The sequence below is a fragment of the Rhinopithecus bieti genome, unplaced genomic scaffold (assembly GCF_001698545.2).
Source record: "Rhinopithecus bieti isolate Rb0 unplaced genomic scaffold, ASM169854v2 scaffold_12155, whole genome shotgun sequence".
NCBI classification, from domain to species: domain Eukaryota; kingdom Metazoa; phylum Chordata; class Mammalia; order Primates; family Cercopithecidae; genus Rhinopithecus; species Rhinopithecus bieti.
This window is the reverse complement of record NW_016807423.1, coordinates 800,754-816,992: the sequence shown is the minus strand read 5'-3', so window position 1 is coordinate 816,992 and position 16,239 is coordinate 800,754. Positions and strand designations below refer to the sequence as shown.

Sequence of the window (16,239 nt, the reverse complement as noted above, 5' to 3'; positions counted from 1 at the left end):
TTTAAAAAATAAATTTTTTTTTTTTTTTTTTTTGAGACGGAGTCTCGCTCTGTCACCCAGGCTGGTCCCAGGCTGGAGTGCAGTGGCCGGATCTTAGCTCACTGCAAGCTCCGCCTCTCGGGTTCACGCCATTCTCCTGCCTCAGCCTCCTGAGTAGCTGGGACTACAGGCGCCGGGCACCACGCCTGGCTAATTTTTTGTATTTAATTTATTAGAGACGGGGTTTCACCGTGTTAGCCAGGATGGTCTCGATCTCCTGACCTCGTGATCTGCCCGTCTCGGCCTCCCAAAGTGCTGGGATTACAGGCTTGAGCCACCGCGCCTGGCCAGAAAAGACAGTTTTTAAAGGAATGAACAAAATTTCCACCTTAAGAAGCAGGAAAAGAGAAAATTAAACCGAAAAAAGGCAGAAAAAAATTAAAAAGAGCAGAAATTCATGAAATAGAAAGTAAACACTAAAAAAATCCATTATTATTATCTACTAGAAAGAGCCCAGGGTAAGCTACTGTTGCACTAAGAATTCACTAGGAATTAAGTAGAATCAACATGGACTAATGCTTCTATAAATCATTTGATATTCAAAGTAATAACTTGTGTTCCAAGAGAATGTACATGAGAAATACAGTTAAATATATTTTCCTAAGCCACTTCCTACCCAAATATTATAAAAAGTAAACTTCTCTGAAGATACCCAGCTTCATCAAAATTCCAAACACTTTTGACAAAGTATGTGACAACTTAGGGCAAATTAAACCAAGTCTAGCTAAAAAAGAATCAAAGTAGTCAGGCATAAGAAGTCCAAAGAAAGAAACTAGATTATTCTATAGAATTTTGCTCTACATCATAAATATGAAAAGTAAGTATTACTGGTTATTAAAGTTAATGATCTAAGAACTATATAGTTAAGTCTACTAGTAAGCCCACAATTTCCATCCATCAGCTCCTTCTTCCTCAGTAAATCCCCACATGTTTGTTGAGCACACCTGACCAAATAAAAACTAGATTTCTCAGCCTCCCCTACAGCTAGCTGTGACCTGTAGCTAGGTATGACCATGCGATTTAGTTCTAGCCAGTGGAATAAAAGTGAAAGCAGTGTGTGCTCCTTCTAGGAAGTTATCTTAAAGATAGAGAACCTTCCTTTCTCCTTCCTATTCTTCCTTCCTGTTTACTAGAATATGGTTGTTACAGCCAGTATTAGAGTAAGCCCTCTTCCACAGATAGCCAAGCATCAAGACAGAAAATGCCCGTAAGTTCTGAGGACAGTGGAGTTACCCTAACACCCGTGTAGTTCCTAGATACACATGAAAGAAAACTAAATTTCTATCTGAAGCCTTTGTTCTTTTTTTTGTCACTTGTGACCAGTTAATATTAACTGATACAAATTATATCCTTAACCAATTAAGAAGGGAGGGGAATTTATATCATCAAAGTTTCAAAAAGGCTGTTTAAGCCTTTAAGACATTAAAACAGCTAAAGATCATCAAGTGAATGATAGAAAATTTGAAGTAACTAAAACATTGCACACATACTAGTCAAAACAACATAAATATGCCAACCTGGGATGTTCTTGTATATTCTTCATAGAGCCTATCATACTCTTTACTCTTCTCTTGATACTGAGAGTGGTATTCTTGCAGTTTTTTACCTACTGCATCAATATTATCTTCTTTTACCAACTGATCCTATACAGGTAAAGAAAAAAATAAAGAATGTTAACAATTCTGACATGTGACTTTTTCCATATCTATTTTTTAAAGGAAAATATCACCTCAACCATCTATTATTTTAAACTGTATTTCAACTGTACAAGTTTAAGTCACTGTATTAATATCAAGCGCACACAAATGTACCAAATCCTTTGATAATATTAAGATCAGCCTTTAAATCACATCAAAATGATTAATACTTTAAAAATTAAGAAATGAAGTATAAGTGGGAAACATAAGCATAAGTATTTTTATATCAAGGTAACAAGTACATGCAATAAGATATTATAGAAGGGTAGCCACAAAATAAGTTCCAAAAATATCTAAAATCTTAAGTAGGCACTAGGCACAATGACTCATGCCTATAATCCCAACACTTTCGGTGGCCAAAGTGAGAAGACTGCTTGAGCCCAGGAGTTCAAGATTAGCCTGGGCAACATGGCAAGACCCTGAAGTTGTGGTATGCACCTGTGATCCCAGCTACTGGGGAGGCTGAGCAGGAGGACCACTTGAGCCCAGAAGGTCAAGACTACAGTGAGCCATATTCATGCCACTGCACTAAAGCCTGGGCAACAGAGACTCTGTCTCAAAGTAAATAAATAAATAAATAATAAAATGGCTAGTTTTTTTTAACTGATAACACTCATAAATAAAATCAAATAAGGTTGTTAAATAATGACTTGCTCAATAGCTAGCAAGGACTTCCATAATCTTACCTGTTGGTATCTGGACACTGGGTACATCAGCTTCACATCAAGCTTGGGATTGTACTGAGCAAGAGATTCATGGTGATAGTGGTTAATGAGCTCCACCACGGAATTAAATGTCAGAGGATCAGAAAAGCCATATTTACCATCCCGGTGATAGATCTTTATTAACTTATTATTGCCTCCCTTCCTGTGAACAATAAGACAACAACTGTGGATTTTCTTCCCCCAAATTCAACTGAACTACTGTTTTCATATGGAGATATGAAAGCTTGGTGTCACATAATAAACAAGTTTTACTATGTTAATGTGGCTGGAAGGCGTGAAAAGACATGTTATTGTGTGTGAACATATATATATATATTATTACTTTTGCATTGTTTTGTCCATAAAATACCTTGGTTATTAAAGGTCAACATATCTACACAGAATTCAGTATGAACAAATGTAACAAAAAAATCACTTAAGAAAATAAAACAAATAAATTCTATTTTGTTTATATTCTCAATGAATTTTCAAATTTAAATTCTATCAATATTTTTAATCAGGAAGAACAGAAAAAATCTCCTAAGGACCCCAAGATATGTGGTTGTATGTCTCTGTGGAGGGAGCAGAAGCCATCTCTATATGAAAGGAATGATAAATATTTGTCACACAATCACCAACACACTCAAGGTTTTGTTGTTAATGCACAAACATAATTGAGCTCCTTAATCTATGATTTATAGCTGCATAATTCATCTAGAACCTTATACTATTTTGTCTTTTACACTTGCTTATAATTCTCAGAAATGACTGTTTAGGCTATCACAACATGTAAATGAGTCAAGTCATTCAACCGTTTTACAAAGTATAGCTTTGAAGAGCTATGTATATTAGATGAATGTAATTTCATGCTTGGACAGTTCAGGCCACCTTTGTTTACTAAGTCATATCTAAATGGTCCCTTAAAAGATAATTTATAACTAAAGTTTAAAATAGCAATGTTTTGCAAGTCCCATAAGGCATAATCTAAAAGCACAGCAGGCTGATTCATAGCAAAATGCTGTACTATTCCCATTCAATTCTTCTTACAGCAGCATGCAGATTTATGCCCATCTCTCTTTATGCCATGCCATTTTATATAATAAATGAGGCACTGGGATTTGTAAAAGGTCAAACGCAGTAAGATTGACCCTATAAGCTGATTTAAACAATGTTTAGGTCAGTTTTTAGATGGATGATAAATTATTTCTATTAAATGTACATGAGAAAGACCATCTAATCATATACAGTTACTACAAATGTGTACACTCACACATACAATAATTGCAAGCTGGCCTCTCTGTTAAAGTTAAAAGGCATTCATTCATTTAAAATGATGTGCTGAATATATATGTGCCAGGAATTACATGATGCACTACAGATACATGATAAACAAGCCAGATACAGTCCATGCTCTCGTGGAGCTTCCAGTTTAACAGCATAAGGAACATATCTCTGTCTTTCAGTTTATTAAGGAAGATAGCAAATTTCTCAAGATAGAACACAAAAATAAACAACTAAATATACCAAATGGTAGTAAGTCTATTGGGAAAAAAAATAAAACAGAGTAAAGGGAAAGGAGTTCTTGTGGTGGAGGATTGTATTGCTCAAGGAAAATCTCTGTGTTCAGCTGATATTTGAACAGAGTTCTAAGTGAAGTGAGGGAGCTAGTACAGCAGACATGTACGGGAAGTGTCCTAGTGAGAGGTGCGGTAAGGGCATGCTTGGCACGCTCAAGGAACAGCAAGAAGGCCAGTGATGCTGGGCCTGAACAAGCAAAAGGGAGAGAGTAATAGGAGACTAGGTAAGAGAGGTAAAAGGAGCTTAGATTATGTAATAACAGTCTGTAGATTACTGTAAGGGCTTGAGCTTTTACTGAGTGAGACGGGAGGCATAAAAGGGTTTTCAGTAGAATCATGTAATCTATCTTGCGGTTTAAAAGGCTCACTCTAGCTGCTGGGTTGAGAAAAGACTGTTCAAAGTGGGCAGCGGTATAAGTGGAAATATCACCTGTGAAACTTTTATAATAATCTAGGCAAGGCATGATGGTGTCTTGGATGAGGGTAGCAGCAGTACAGGTCATGAGAAATAGTGAGAATCTTAATATATTTTGAAGACAGAGCTGACAGGATTTGCTGATGGCTTGGTACGGATATGACAGAGAGACAAGATAAAGATGATTTCAAGGTTTATGTCATAAGCAATCAGAAGAATGGAATTGTCATTTATTGACATGAAGAAGGTTATTTAAAAAGAATGGGTTTAGACCAGGCACAGTGGCTAACACCTGTAATCCCAGCACTTTGGGAGGCCGAGGAGGGCAGATCACTTGAGGTCAGGAGTTCGAGACCGGCCTGAGCAACACAGTGAAACCCCGTCTCTACTAAAATACAAAAGTTAACCTGGCGTGGTGGAGGACACCTGGAATCCCAGCTATTCAGGAGCCTGAGGCAGAAGAATCACTTGAACCAAGGAAGCAGAGGTTGCAGTGAGCTGAGATCATGCCACTGCACTCTAGCCAAGGTTACAGAGTTAAAAAAAATAAAAAATAAAAAAAAAAGAATATGTTTAAAGGTGGAAAAAGTTTGGTTTTAGACACTTTAAGTTTGAGATGCCTACTAAACATTCAAAAGCAGATGATCCAGCAGCCTACTTAAAGAATCTAAAGTTCAGGAGAAAGGTCTGGGCTAAAGACAGAAATTCAGGAGTTGCCAGCCGATAGATGTTATTTGAAGGTGAGTATAGCTGGACAGAAGAAGACGTCCAAGGACTAAGAACTGGGGTATGCCAATGTTTAGTGGTCAGAGACATGGAAGGAAGAACCAGCAAAGGAAACCAAAAGGGAGCAATTAATGAAGTAAGAGGAGAACTAAGAGTGTGATATCCTAAAAAACAACACGTACAAAAGCATTTCAACAAAGAGAAAATTATCAACCAAGTCCACTGATAATTAGGTTTGGCAAAGCAGGTATCACTAAATGAACTGACTAAATGGTTTCAGTGAAATGGTAAGGATAGAACCCTGACTGGAATGGATTCAAGAAAATGAAAGAAGACAAAGAAGACATGCCCATAGGCAAGTGTCTCGAGGAATACTGCTGTAAATAAGAGCAGAGAAATAGGGAAGTAGCTAGAAAGAGATATTGGGTCAATTATTTACTATTCTTAAATGGGAGATAATAGAGTATATTTATATGCTGATGGGAAAGACTCAATAGAGAGACAAAAATTGTTGATCCAAAAAAGAGGACAAGATAGTTTCTAGAGTTATGTCCTTGAGTAGATTAGAGGGATGGGATGGGATCCAGTCCACAAACAGAGAGGCAGACCCTGGACAAGGACATGAATAGTCATCCACTGGAAGAGAAAAGCGGCAGACTATTCACATTAATGTGTAAATATGTTGACAGCTGTGGTAATAGGAGCATGAAGGAGTTCTCGTCTGACTGTGTCCACATTATCAGTGAAATTAAAATCAAGTTCTTTAGTTAAAAGTGGGAAGAAGGGTTGTCCTTTAAAAGAGAAAAAAAAGAACATGTGAAATTGTCATTTAGAAAAGTGACGGGGAAGCGGGATGAATGCATTGTGGAAATGCAGAAGTTAAGCTGGGCAGTTTTAAAGGTCACTTAAGGTTAGTGGTCATAATTAATGTGAGACCAATCCATGTGGTCACATCCCTTTCTCCACATTCAGCAGCTCAAGTATAGGCAAGGACTAGATGGAGAATTGAATTCATGTGTTGGAATTTAGTCTCGTGACTACAATGGAGGAAGAGGAGCAAGTTTAAGAATATATTCACATGGGTAATTTTAATAATAATGTACTATGGACTCTAAGCAGAGATGAGAGAAGGAATGAAGGAATTGAAGGTCATGTCTTTATCATGCTAGTACTCCTTGCATCTCAGCACCTAGTCCAATGTCTGGCAGATAGCAGATTCTTAAAGATTTGTTAAGTATCCAGATTTTCTACAACAAATACTATTTACCAATTTAAAAAATAAGAGTTATTGAACTGAAAAATCTCTATTTCCTCACTACCTACTACTCTCTGTATTCTGGTTTCACTGTCATTCCTCTCATTTGAGAGTCACCAATGACTGAACAAATTCAGACTCTGTCCCCTTCCTTTATCCCAGGTCTTCCTTCTCCCTCACTCTCTGCCTTCTTTATTTCATCCTTCCATAACTTTGATGAAATTATTATTTTCTTTCAACCTCTCAAACCACTCTTTCTGTCTCCTCCCTGACCCCAGTTATCCCCTAAAAAAAAATTTTGCCTTCAGCCTCCACCTTTTTAAATTTTATATATTTTTTCCATAAAAAAATCCCATTTACTCTATGCATATGGTAGCTTGACTCTTTCTCTGGCCCTATACTCTCTCCTAAGCATTAAACTACATTTCTAGCTATATCCTAGATACATTTCTACCTTGCAGTTCTGGAGCAGCTAGAAGTCAACATTTATCCCCGCGGTGGCTCATGCCCGTAATCCCAGCACTTTGGGAGGCAGAGGCGGGTGGATCACCTGAGGTCAGGAGTTCAAGACCAGCCTGGCCAACTTGGTGAAATCCTGCCTCTACCAAAAATACAAAAATTAGCTGGGGGTAGTGACACACGACTGTAATCCCAGCTACTCAGGAGGCTGAGGCAGGAGAATCACTTGAACCTGGGAGGCAGAGGTTGCAATGAGCCGACATCGCACCGTTACACTCTAGCCTGGGCAACAGAGCAAGACTCTGTCTCAAAACGAATATATATATATATACACACATATATAGCCTGATCACAATTTCCCTGCCAAAAAAATGCAGTGGTTCTCCCCACCTACCTACAACATTAAATACAAACTCCCAAGTTCTGGAATTCAAGGCCCTCTTAAACATGACCCCTTTCCAACCTCCTATCCCCTGCCACTTCTTCTTTACAAACTTTATATTTTAGCCTAACAGGACTACATCTCACAGAAAGCAGCTATAAAATCTCACCTCCGTATATGTGCCCCTATTGTTATCTATTCCTGCTACTCCCCTCCCACTTTCTACATGTCCAAACCTATCCCCTTCTTCAAGATATTCTGCAAATGCGATCTCTTCCATGAAGGTCAGTTTTCGACATTCTTTTAACAAAGATATCTCTTTTCTCCCTTTCAGCCTCCAAAGCACATTGTGTGAGCCTCTCCTGCTATTAAAATTTCACTCAAAGCCATTTTCTCATTCCCATTGTCCTCACTAGATTATATATTCCCTGAGACAAAAGTTTTAACTCATTGTTAAATACCCTGCAGAGTAATTAGCACTCAGTTGTATTTATTAAATTGACTTAAGATCATCACTCTTCTGCCTTGCAAAAATCTATCAAGGCCTAGCTCAACTGCCATTTTCTGTGAGAAACTTTGTCTTTCTCTAATTCTTTCATTCAAACATTTACACAACACCTACCAAACACCTACTGTATGTCAGACCTTGTGATAGATACATGAAAACTTTCAAACATTCTTGCTAATGCTATCAAGTGATGATCGGATAAACAAAATGTAGTATATACATATAGCAGACTATTATTCAACCTTAAAAGGAATGAAATTCTACAACTTAGTGTGGGATTAAAACCATTTTCCAGAAAAATAAGCAGCATATTCTTCTATTAAAAAAGTATTTATAGGCTGGGCATGGTGGCTCATACCTGTAATCTCAGGACTGGGGAGGCCAAGGTGGGAGGATCACCTGAGACCCATAGTGTGAGACCAGCCTGGGCAACATAGTGTGACCTCATCTCTACAAAGAAATTTTTACAAAATTAGCTGCCAGGCATGGTGGCACACCCCTGTAGTCTTAGCTAGTCGGGAGGCTGAGGCAGGTGGATGACTTGAGCTCAGGAGTTCAAACCTCCAGTGAGCTATGATCACATCACTGTACTCTAGCCTGGATGACAGAGAGAGACCCTGTCTAAAAAATACAAATATAAATATATATATATATATACACACACATGTATATATATATATATACACACACACACACACACACTTATTAGACATCCATTCTCTAATGCTTACCCATTATCAGGCACTAATCTAGACACTGGAGATATAGCAATGATAAAACAAAATCCCCAACCTCAGGGAATTTAAACTGTAGTAGGCCAAGACAGACTAGGTGAGAAGGGAGAAGAAAATAGACAGTGAGCTGCCCACACAGCGAATTAGTCAATGCCATGGGTCTACATGAGTCAGAGTATTCTGACTGTTGCTTTGCTTCTGCTGTCCATTATGATAACCATGTCCACCTTGCCTTTGTCAACTGAGTCCCTTCACTTGGCCTCTGCTACCCTGGGATCCAGTTATTCCCACGCATTTAAATTTTTCTGTTGACCGACTGCAGTTCCCATTTTAAGGTCCGGCCTACAGAGAAGGGCAATCATGGAGTTTAGGGATGATGGGGTTCTCCTCACAAATCTGTTTCTCAGAGTACTGCTAAAAAGTATGTGGTCTGGACCCACCCAGTGTGAATAAGTAGATTTTAAATGACAAATCCACTCTAGCAACCCAGTCTCCTCCCTAAGCCTTTGAATTTCTTCCTCTGTGTTAACCAAGGTAGATCAGACACCTCCAACTGGCTCATAGTAGGCCATCTTTTCATCCATGTTTCAGCCAACTAACCAAATAAACTGTTGCCTTTTCTTTTTTTTTGAGACAGAGTCTCGCTCTGTCACCCAGGCCAGAGTGCAGTGGCGTGATCTTGGCTCACTGCAACCGCCATCTCCTGGGTTCAAGTGATTTCTCTGCCTCAGCCTCCCGAGTAGCTGAGACTACAGGCGCATGCCACCACATTCAGCTAATTTTTTTTTTCCAGTATTTTTAGTACAGACAGGGTTTCACTACATTTTGGCCAGGCTGGTCTTGAACTCCTGACCTCGTGATCTGCCCACTTTGGCCTCCCAAAGTGCTGGAATTATAGGCGTGAGCCACCATGCCTGGCCAACTGTTGCCTTTTCTAACTCCCTGAGCTGCAATATTAAATGCAGAATGTGTTTGGTGGGCCAATAACAATAAATTCAGCTAGGCGTGGTGGCTCATGCCTGTAATCCCAACACTTTGGGAGGCCTAGGCAGGTGGATCACAAGGTCAGGAGATCAACAGCATCCTGGCTAACACAGGTGAAACCCCGTCTCTACTAAAAATATAAAAAATTAGCCAGGCGTAGTGGCGGGCGCCTGTAGTACCAACTACTCGGGAGGCTGAGGCAGGAGAATGGAGGGCACCCAGGAGGCGGAGCTTGCAGTGAGCCGAGATTGCGCCACTGCACTCCAGCCTGGGCGACAGAGCGAGACTCCATCTCAAAAACAAACAAACAAACAAAAAAAAACAATAAATTCAGCCTGACTCAAGTTTATGTTCCTTCCATCATTATCTTACACCCTAAATATCTATTCCCATACCTGTTTTCCAGATTTCTGCTTGTATAAATTAGAAAACTCAAGTAGCTTTTTTAGCACGTAGCACATCTCCTCATGGGTAAAACTTTGTACCTCATCTTTAGGGGCTGCTGGGACTCAAGTCTAGCTATAGGTCTAGAAGCAAAGAGGGGTGGTGGGTGTGGGTCCTGAGAAGACTCAGCATCCTCTTGCTTAGCAGTTGCCTCCAGGAAGGCCATTACGGTTTCCTCAGGCAATGCAGAGTCAATCCCCTCAGATAAAGGTGGAAAGGCCAGTGTAAGGGGGATGCTGTTACTGGGGGAGGGAAGCCATTTCTGCTGGCAAACAAGACTCATCAGAATTTAGGAGCTCAATGTCCCCAACCTCATCAGGGTCTTCCCACACATCCCCATCCAAATGTATAGAATTCCATTCTTTCCCAACCAATGCTCTCATTTTAACAGCAGACACCTTACAAGGCTGAGATTTCAACTTTGATTGTAATTCAGCTAATCACATGATGAGAGCATGTGTTTGATTTTTTGCAATTTCAGACCTGTGGAAACAGAAGAGAAGACTCTGACTTAGGGCATACTTAGAAGCTCTTGGGCTATTTATGGCAGAGCTGGGGTCAGGAAATGAAAACCCTGAGCTCACCCTTTTCTTTCATCACTTTGTCTGGCAACATTTTTGACAGTATCAAATACAGGGCTGCCAAGTTCCTTGCCTCTTACAGGTGGTAAATTAGAAATATCAAATGTAGATTTTTTGCATATCTCTATATAAACAGTTCACACTATGGACTATCAGTGCTCTCTGTACTATTAGAAGTAGGGTCCTTAGCATTTTTAAGTCTCATCAAATTAGAGAGCCAATTCCGGGAACCCCAAAACTAACTAAGGAAACTCATCCTTAAAATTATCTTCTTCAGGCTGGGCGCAGTGGCTCACGCCTGTAATCCCAGCACTGGAAGGTTGAGGCAGGAGGACTATTTGAGCCCAGGAGTTTTGAGACCAGCCTGGGCAACACAGGGAGACTCCATTCTACAAAAAATAAAAAACACAAAAATTAGCTGGGTGTGGTGGCATGCGCCTTTGGGTCCTAGCTACTCAGGAGGCTGAGGTAGGAGGATCACTTAGGCCTGGGAGGTTAAGGCTGCAGTGAGCCATGATCATGCTACTGCACTCCAGCCAGGGAGACAGAGCAAGAACCTGTCTCAAAAAAAAAAAAAAAAAAAACTAGAATCATTCCTGGTACCAAATCTATGTTAATCAGAGTTCTCCAGAGAGACAGAACCAATAGGAGAGAGAGAAAGATAAATATGAGGGGATTTATCAGGGGAACTGGCTCACATGATTATGGAGGCTGAGAAGTCCCATTACAGGCCATCTGCAAGCTAGGATGCCAGTAGTGTGGCTCAGTCCAAGTCCTAAAGCCTCAGAACCCAGGAAACCAATGGTGTAACTCTCAGTCCAAGATTGAAGGCCATAGCGGGTGGGGAGTATTGGTATAAATCCTGGAGTCCAAAGGCTGGAGTTCTGATTTCCAAGGACAGAATAAGAGTGTGCTCCAGCTCCAAGACAGAGAGAGGTAAAATTCTTTTTTCTTTCTTTTTGTTCTATCCTCAGCCAATTGGATGGTGCTTACTCACATTGAGGGGTAATCTTCCTTACTCAGTCCACTGACTCAAATGCTAATCTGAAATACTCTCATAGACACATCCCAAATAATGTTTTACCAGTTCTCTAGGTATTCCTTAATCCAGCCAAATTGACACCTAAAATTAATCATCACACATATTAAGGCAATGGGACAGACAAGCTCACCTTAACAGAATGAATACAGAGAAGAAAAGGAGGCCCAAGTCTGAGCCCTGGAACAGTTAACATTTAGATATTGAGCAAAACAGCTTAAAGTTAGGAAGAAAATGAGGAAAGTGTGATGTCTTAACAGCCAAAACAATAAACTGCTTCTAAGAAGAAGTGTCTATGACTAATGCTGCTAAGAGGTCAAGTAAGGTAAGAAGAGAAAAGTGGCCACTGGTTTAGGAGTCTCCATGGAGTGGTGGAGACGGAAGCCTGACTGGAGTAGAGGAAAATTTGTGTTCAATGAATTACTGTAGAACACTGATTAGTCAGCACAATTCAGGTGCAAAGGTATTAATTTCTTTAGCTCTTTACCAGAAACTAAAATAGTGCCTCCAAATTTATGCCATATTTGCATAAAATATAGCATTTTTTTTTCTAAAGATATTAGGCTGGAAAGGCAGCAAACAGCCAGATGAATCTGGATTTAAATTCTTCCTCTACCACTTTCTAACTATGAGACTTTAGGCAAGTTCCTTAACCATGTTAACCCTTAGTTACCTAATCTATAAAATGGGAATAGTAGTAATAACTACGTCATAAGGTTGTTGTGAAGAATAAATGATGTAATGCATGTAAAGGGCTTAGTACAAGAAAGTTAGTAATTGTTATTGTTACTGTTATTTTCTTTTGTTAAATAGTTCCTTTTAAAAAAATCATAAGGCTTTATTGTAATTGGGCTACTTTAATTATTAAAATTAAATGTGGAAATTTCTCACGTAGTTTTCTTAACCTTTTAAAAATATGTGCAAATATAGGCTGGGCGCGGTGGCTCACGCCTGTAATCTCAGCACTTTGGGAGGCCCAGGCGGGTGGATCATGAGGTCAGGAGATCGAGACAGTCCTGGCCAACACGGTGAAACCCCGTCTCTACTAAAAATACAAAAGATTAGCCGGGCGTAGTGGCGGGAGCCTGTAGTCCCAGCTACTCAGGAGGCTGAGGCAGAAGAATGGTGTGAACCCAGGTGGTAGAGCTTGAAGTGGGCCAAGATTGTGCCACTGCACTCCAGCCTGGGCAACAAAGTGAGACTCCGTCTCAAAAAAAAAAAAAAAATACGTGCAAATATAAAAAGTCATACATCCATCACTTAAAAGACTCTAATATGCCCATATGGAAAGCATGATACAGGCTGGGAACTGCTTTATCTTCAACATATCCTCATCAACCAAAATTATGTTGAGTTCTGCTTTCTAAAGTCTGCATTAAGGAAGATAAAAGGGTTATTCGAATGATAAGATTCATTTTTACCCTTAGAATATGCCCATGACGGCTGGACGCGGTGGCTCACGCCTGTAATCCCAGCACTTTGGGAGGCCCAGGCGGGCGGATCACAAGGTCAGGAGAATGAGACCATCCTGGCTAACACGGTGAAACCCCATCGCTACTAAAAAAAAATGCAAAAAAATCAGCCAGGCGTGGTGGCATGCACCTGTAGTCCCAGCTGCTGGGGAGGCTGAAGCAGGAGAAAGGTGTGAACTCAGGAGGCAGAGTTTGCAGTGAGCGGAGATCATGCCACTGCACTCCAGCCTGGGAGACAGAGCAAGACTCCGTCTCAAAAAAAAAAAAAAAAAAAAAAAAGAATATGCCCATGACATCTACGTACTTTATAAGGTCAACTGTATGCTTCTTACTCCCTTACATTTTGGGATTTTAGCCTTTTCATTTACTTTCTACATTTTTTTAAGTTGCCATTTTATACAAAATGTTTAAATACTTAATGTATAGAAAAAAGAATTAGCCAGACTGGAAATTATGTACATAAATGAAAATATGAAAATTGTATAAAGATTTAAATACAGAAATATCTGTATACCCAGAATAAAATAACATCAGTAGAGCACTAGCCAAGAGTGAAAAGTACTTACCGCAAAGTCAAAGTATAATCTCCCTGCATTTTGTTGAGGCATCTCGGACCAAGAAGGTCCCATCTGGCATATCCCGCAATTTGTCATTTACCTCCTCCCTGAAGAACAGAATTATAAGAAAATGAAAAAATGTCAACACTGGTTGTCTTTACATGTTACTGCTAAGGCTGCTTCGGCAGTAGGTTATAGAATAATGGAGCCCTTTTAGAGGTCATTTAGTCTTCCCTGCATTAAATATGCTCTTTTCTGTTTTGATTTTGGTGGTATGCAATCTACAGAAGAGCTATTTGATTTTAAACTCTTCCAGATTTCAAATGTGTGTAAGAGATACTGTTTCCATCAAGCCTTTAGGGCTTCCTTAGGCAGGTCTGAACTTGTAAAGTTTCAGGAAAAAAACAGCGGCTGTTTAGAAGGTTATATTTAAGCAACAGTGGCAGCTGCTTCTGAAAAGAAGAGGGAAAATTCACTAAGTTCATAACCTTTCAATAGGATTTTCTCCCAGTTTAAATTTGTCCCGATAACAAATTCCTTCTGTATAGTTGGTTTAGGACTTTAAGGCACAACACTAGAACACTTAAAGGAAATGGTAGGGCATAAAAGACCCTTGAATCATATTAGAACCATGTGATCTTAAAATAAAAAATAATAGACTATTTTATTGTACAATATTAAAATAGAAATATTCTAATCAATTTTAAAATAAAATGGCTAGGTGCAGTGGCTCACGCCTATAATCCCAGCACTTTAGGAGGCTGAAGCAGAGAGGTCACTTGAGGTCACGAGTTCGAGACCAGCCTGGCCAACCTGATGAAACCCTGTCTCTACTAAAATACAAAATTAGCCAGACGTGGTGGTGGGGCAAGCGCCTATAATCCCAGCTACTTGGGAGGCTGAGACAGGAGAATCACTTGAATCCAGGAGGCAGAGGTTGCAGTGGGCTGAGATTGCACCACTGCACTCCAGCCTGGGAGACTGAATGAGACTCTATCTCAAAAAANNNNAAAAAAAAAAAAAAAAAAAAAGAATATGCCCATGACATCTACGTACTTTATAAGGTCAACTGTATGCTTCTTACTCCCTTACATTTTGGGATTTTAGCCTTTTCATTTACTTTCTACATTTTTTTAAGTTGCCATTTTTATACAAAATGTTTAAATACTTAATGTATAGAAAAAAGAATTAGCCAGACTGGAAATTATGTACATAAATGAAAATATGAAAAATTGTATAAAGATTTAAATACAGAAATATCTGTATACCCAGAATAAAAATAACATCAGTAGAGCACTAGCCAAGAGTGAAAAGTACTTACCGCAAAGTCAAAGTATAATCTCCCTGCATTTTTGTTGAGGCATCTCGGACCAAGAAGGTCCCATCTGGCATATCCCGCAATTTGTCATTTACCTCCTCCCTGAAGAACAGAATTATAAGAAAAATGAAAAAATGTCAACACTGGTTGTCTTTACATGTTACTGCTAAGGCTGCTTCGGCAGTAGGTTATAGAATAATGGAGCCCTTTTAGAGGTCATTTAGTCTTCCCTGCATTAAATATGCTCTTTTCTGTTTTGATTTTTGGTGGTATGCAATCTACAGAAGAGCTATTTGATTTTTAAACTCTTCCAGATTTCAAATGTGTGTAAGAGATACTGTTTCCATCAAGCCTTTAGGGCTTCCTTAGGCAGGTCTGAACTTGTAAAGTTTCAGGAAAAAAACAGCGGCTGTTTAGAAGGTTATATTTAAGCAACAGTGGCAGCTGCTTCTGAAAAGAAGAGGGAAAATTCACTAAGTTCATAACCTTTCAATAGGATTTTCTCCCAGTTTAAATTTGTCCCGATAACAAATTCCTTCTGTATAGTTGGTTTAGGACTTTAAGGCACAACACTAGAACACTTAAAGGAAATGGTAGGGCATAAAAGACCCTTGAATCATATTAGAACCATGTGATCTTAAAATAAAAAATAATAGACTATTTTATTGTACAATATTAAAATAGAAATATTCTAATCAATTTTAAAATAAAATGGCTAGGTGCAGTGGCTCACGCCTATAATCCCAGCACTTTAGGAGGCTGAAGCAGAGAGGTCACTTGAGGTCACGAGTTCGAGACCAGCCTGGCCAACCTGATGAAACCCTGTCTCTACTAAAAATACAAAATTAGCCAGACGTGGTGGTGGGGCAAGCGCCTATAATCCCAGCTACTTGGGAGGCTGAGACAGGAGAATCACTTGAATCCAGGAGGCAGAGGTTGCAGTGGGCTGAGATTGCACCACTGCACTCCAGCCTGGGAGACTGAATGAGACTCTATCTCAAAAAAAAAAAAAAAAAAAAAAAAATTTTTTTTAAATGAAATGTATTAAGTCCTCTTCAAAAAATTAAACACAGAATTACCTACCATATGACCTGGCAATTCCATTACACTACTGGGTATATACCCAAAATAACTGAAAGCAAGGACTCAGATATGTGTGCACCAATATTAACTGCAGCATTATTTATAACAGCCATAAGTTAGAAACAATCCAAATGTCCAGATTGGATTAAATGGACAGAATGGATTAAAACAATATATAGCACACACATATAATAAGATATTAGCCTTAAGAAGGAATGAAATTCTGACACATGCTACAACATGAATGAATCTTGAAGAAGTATGA

At 39.3% G+C, this 16,239-nt stretch overlaps 1 protein-coding gene across 9 annotated transcripts in view; it reads right to left on the bottom strand.

Moving 5' to 3' along the window:
- The window catches only part of PIK3R3 (phosphoinositide-3-kinase regulatory subunit 3), a 150,566-nt gene that overhangs the window by 26,704 nt on the left and 107,623 nt on the right, over positions 1 to 16,239 (bottom strand). For 8 of the 9 annotated variants that reach the window (XM_017881747.1, XM_017881751.1, XM_017881753.1 and 5 more), the window contains 3 exons: positions 14,895 to 14,993; positions 2,423 to 2,603; positions 1,557 to 1,682 (listed from right to left, as the gene is read on the bottom strand). In XM_017881747.1, the coding sequence (XP_017737236.1) occupies positions 1,557 to 1,682; positions 2,423 to 2,603; positions 14,895 to 14,993 (406 nt within the window). Of the gene's footprint in view, positions 1 to 1,556; positions 1,683 to 2,422; positions 2,604 to 13,582; positions 13,666 to 14,894; positions 14,994 to 16,239 lie in introns of those variants that run through there. The other variant, XM_017881755.1, reaches the window with a different exon arrangement.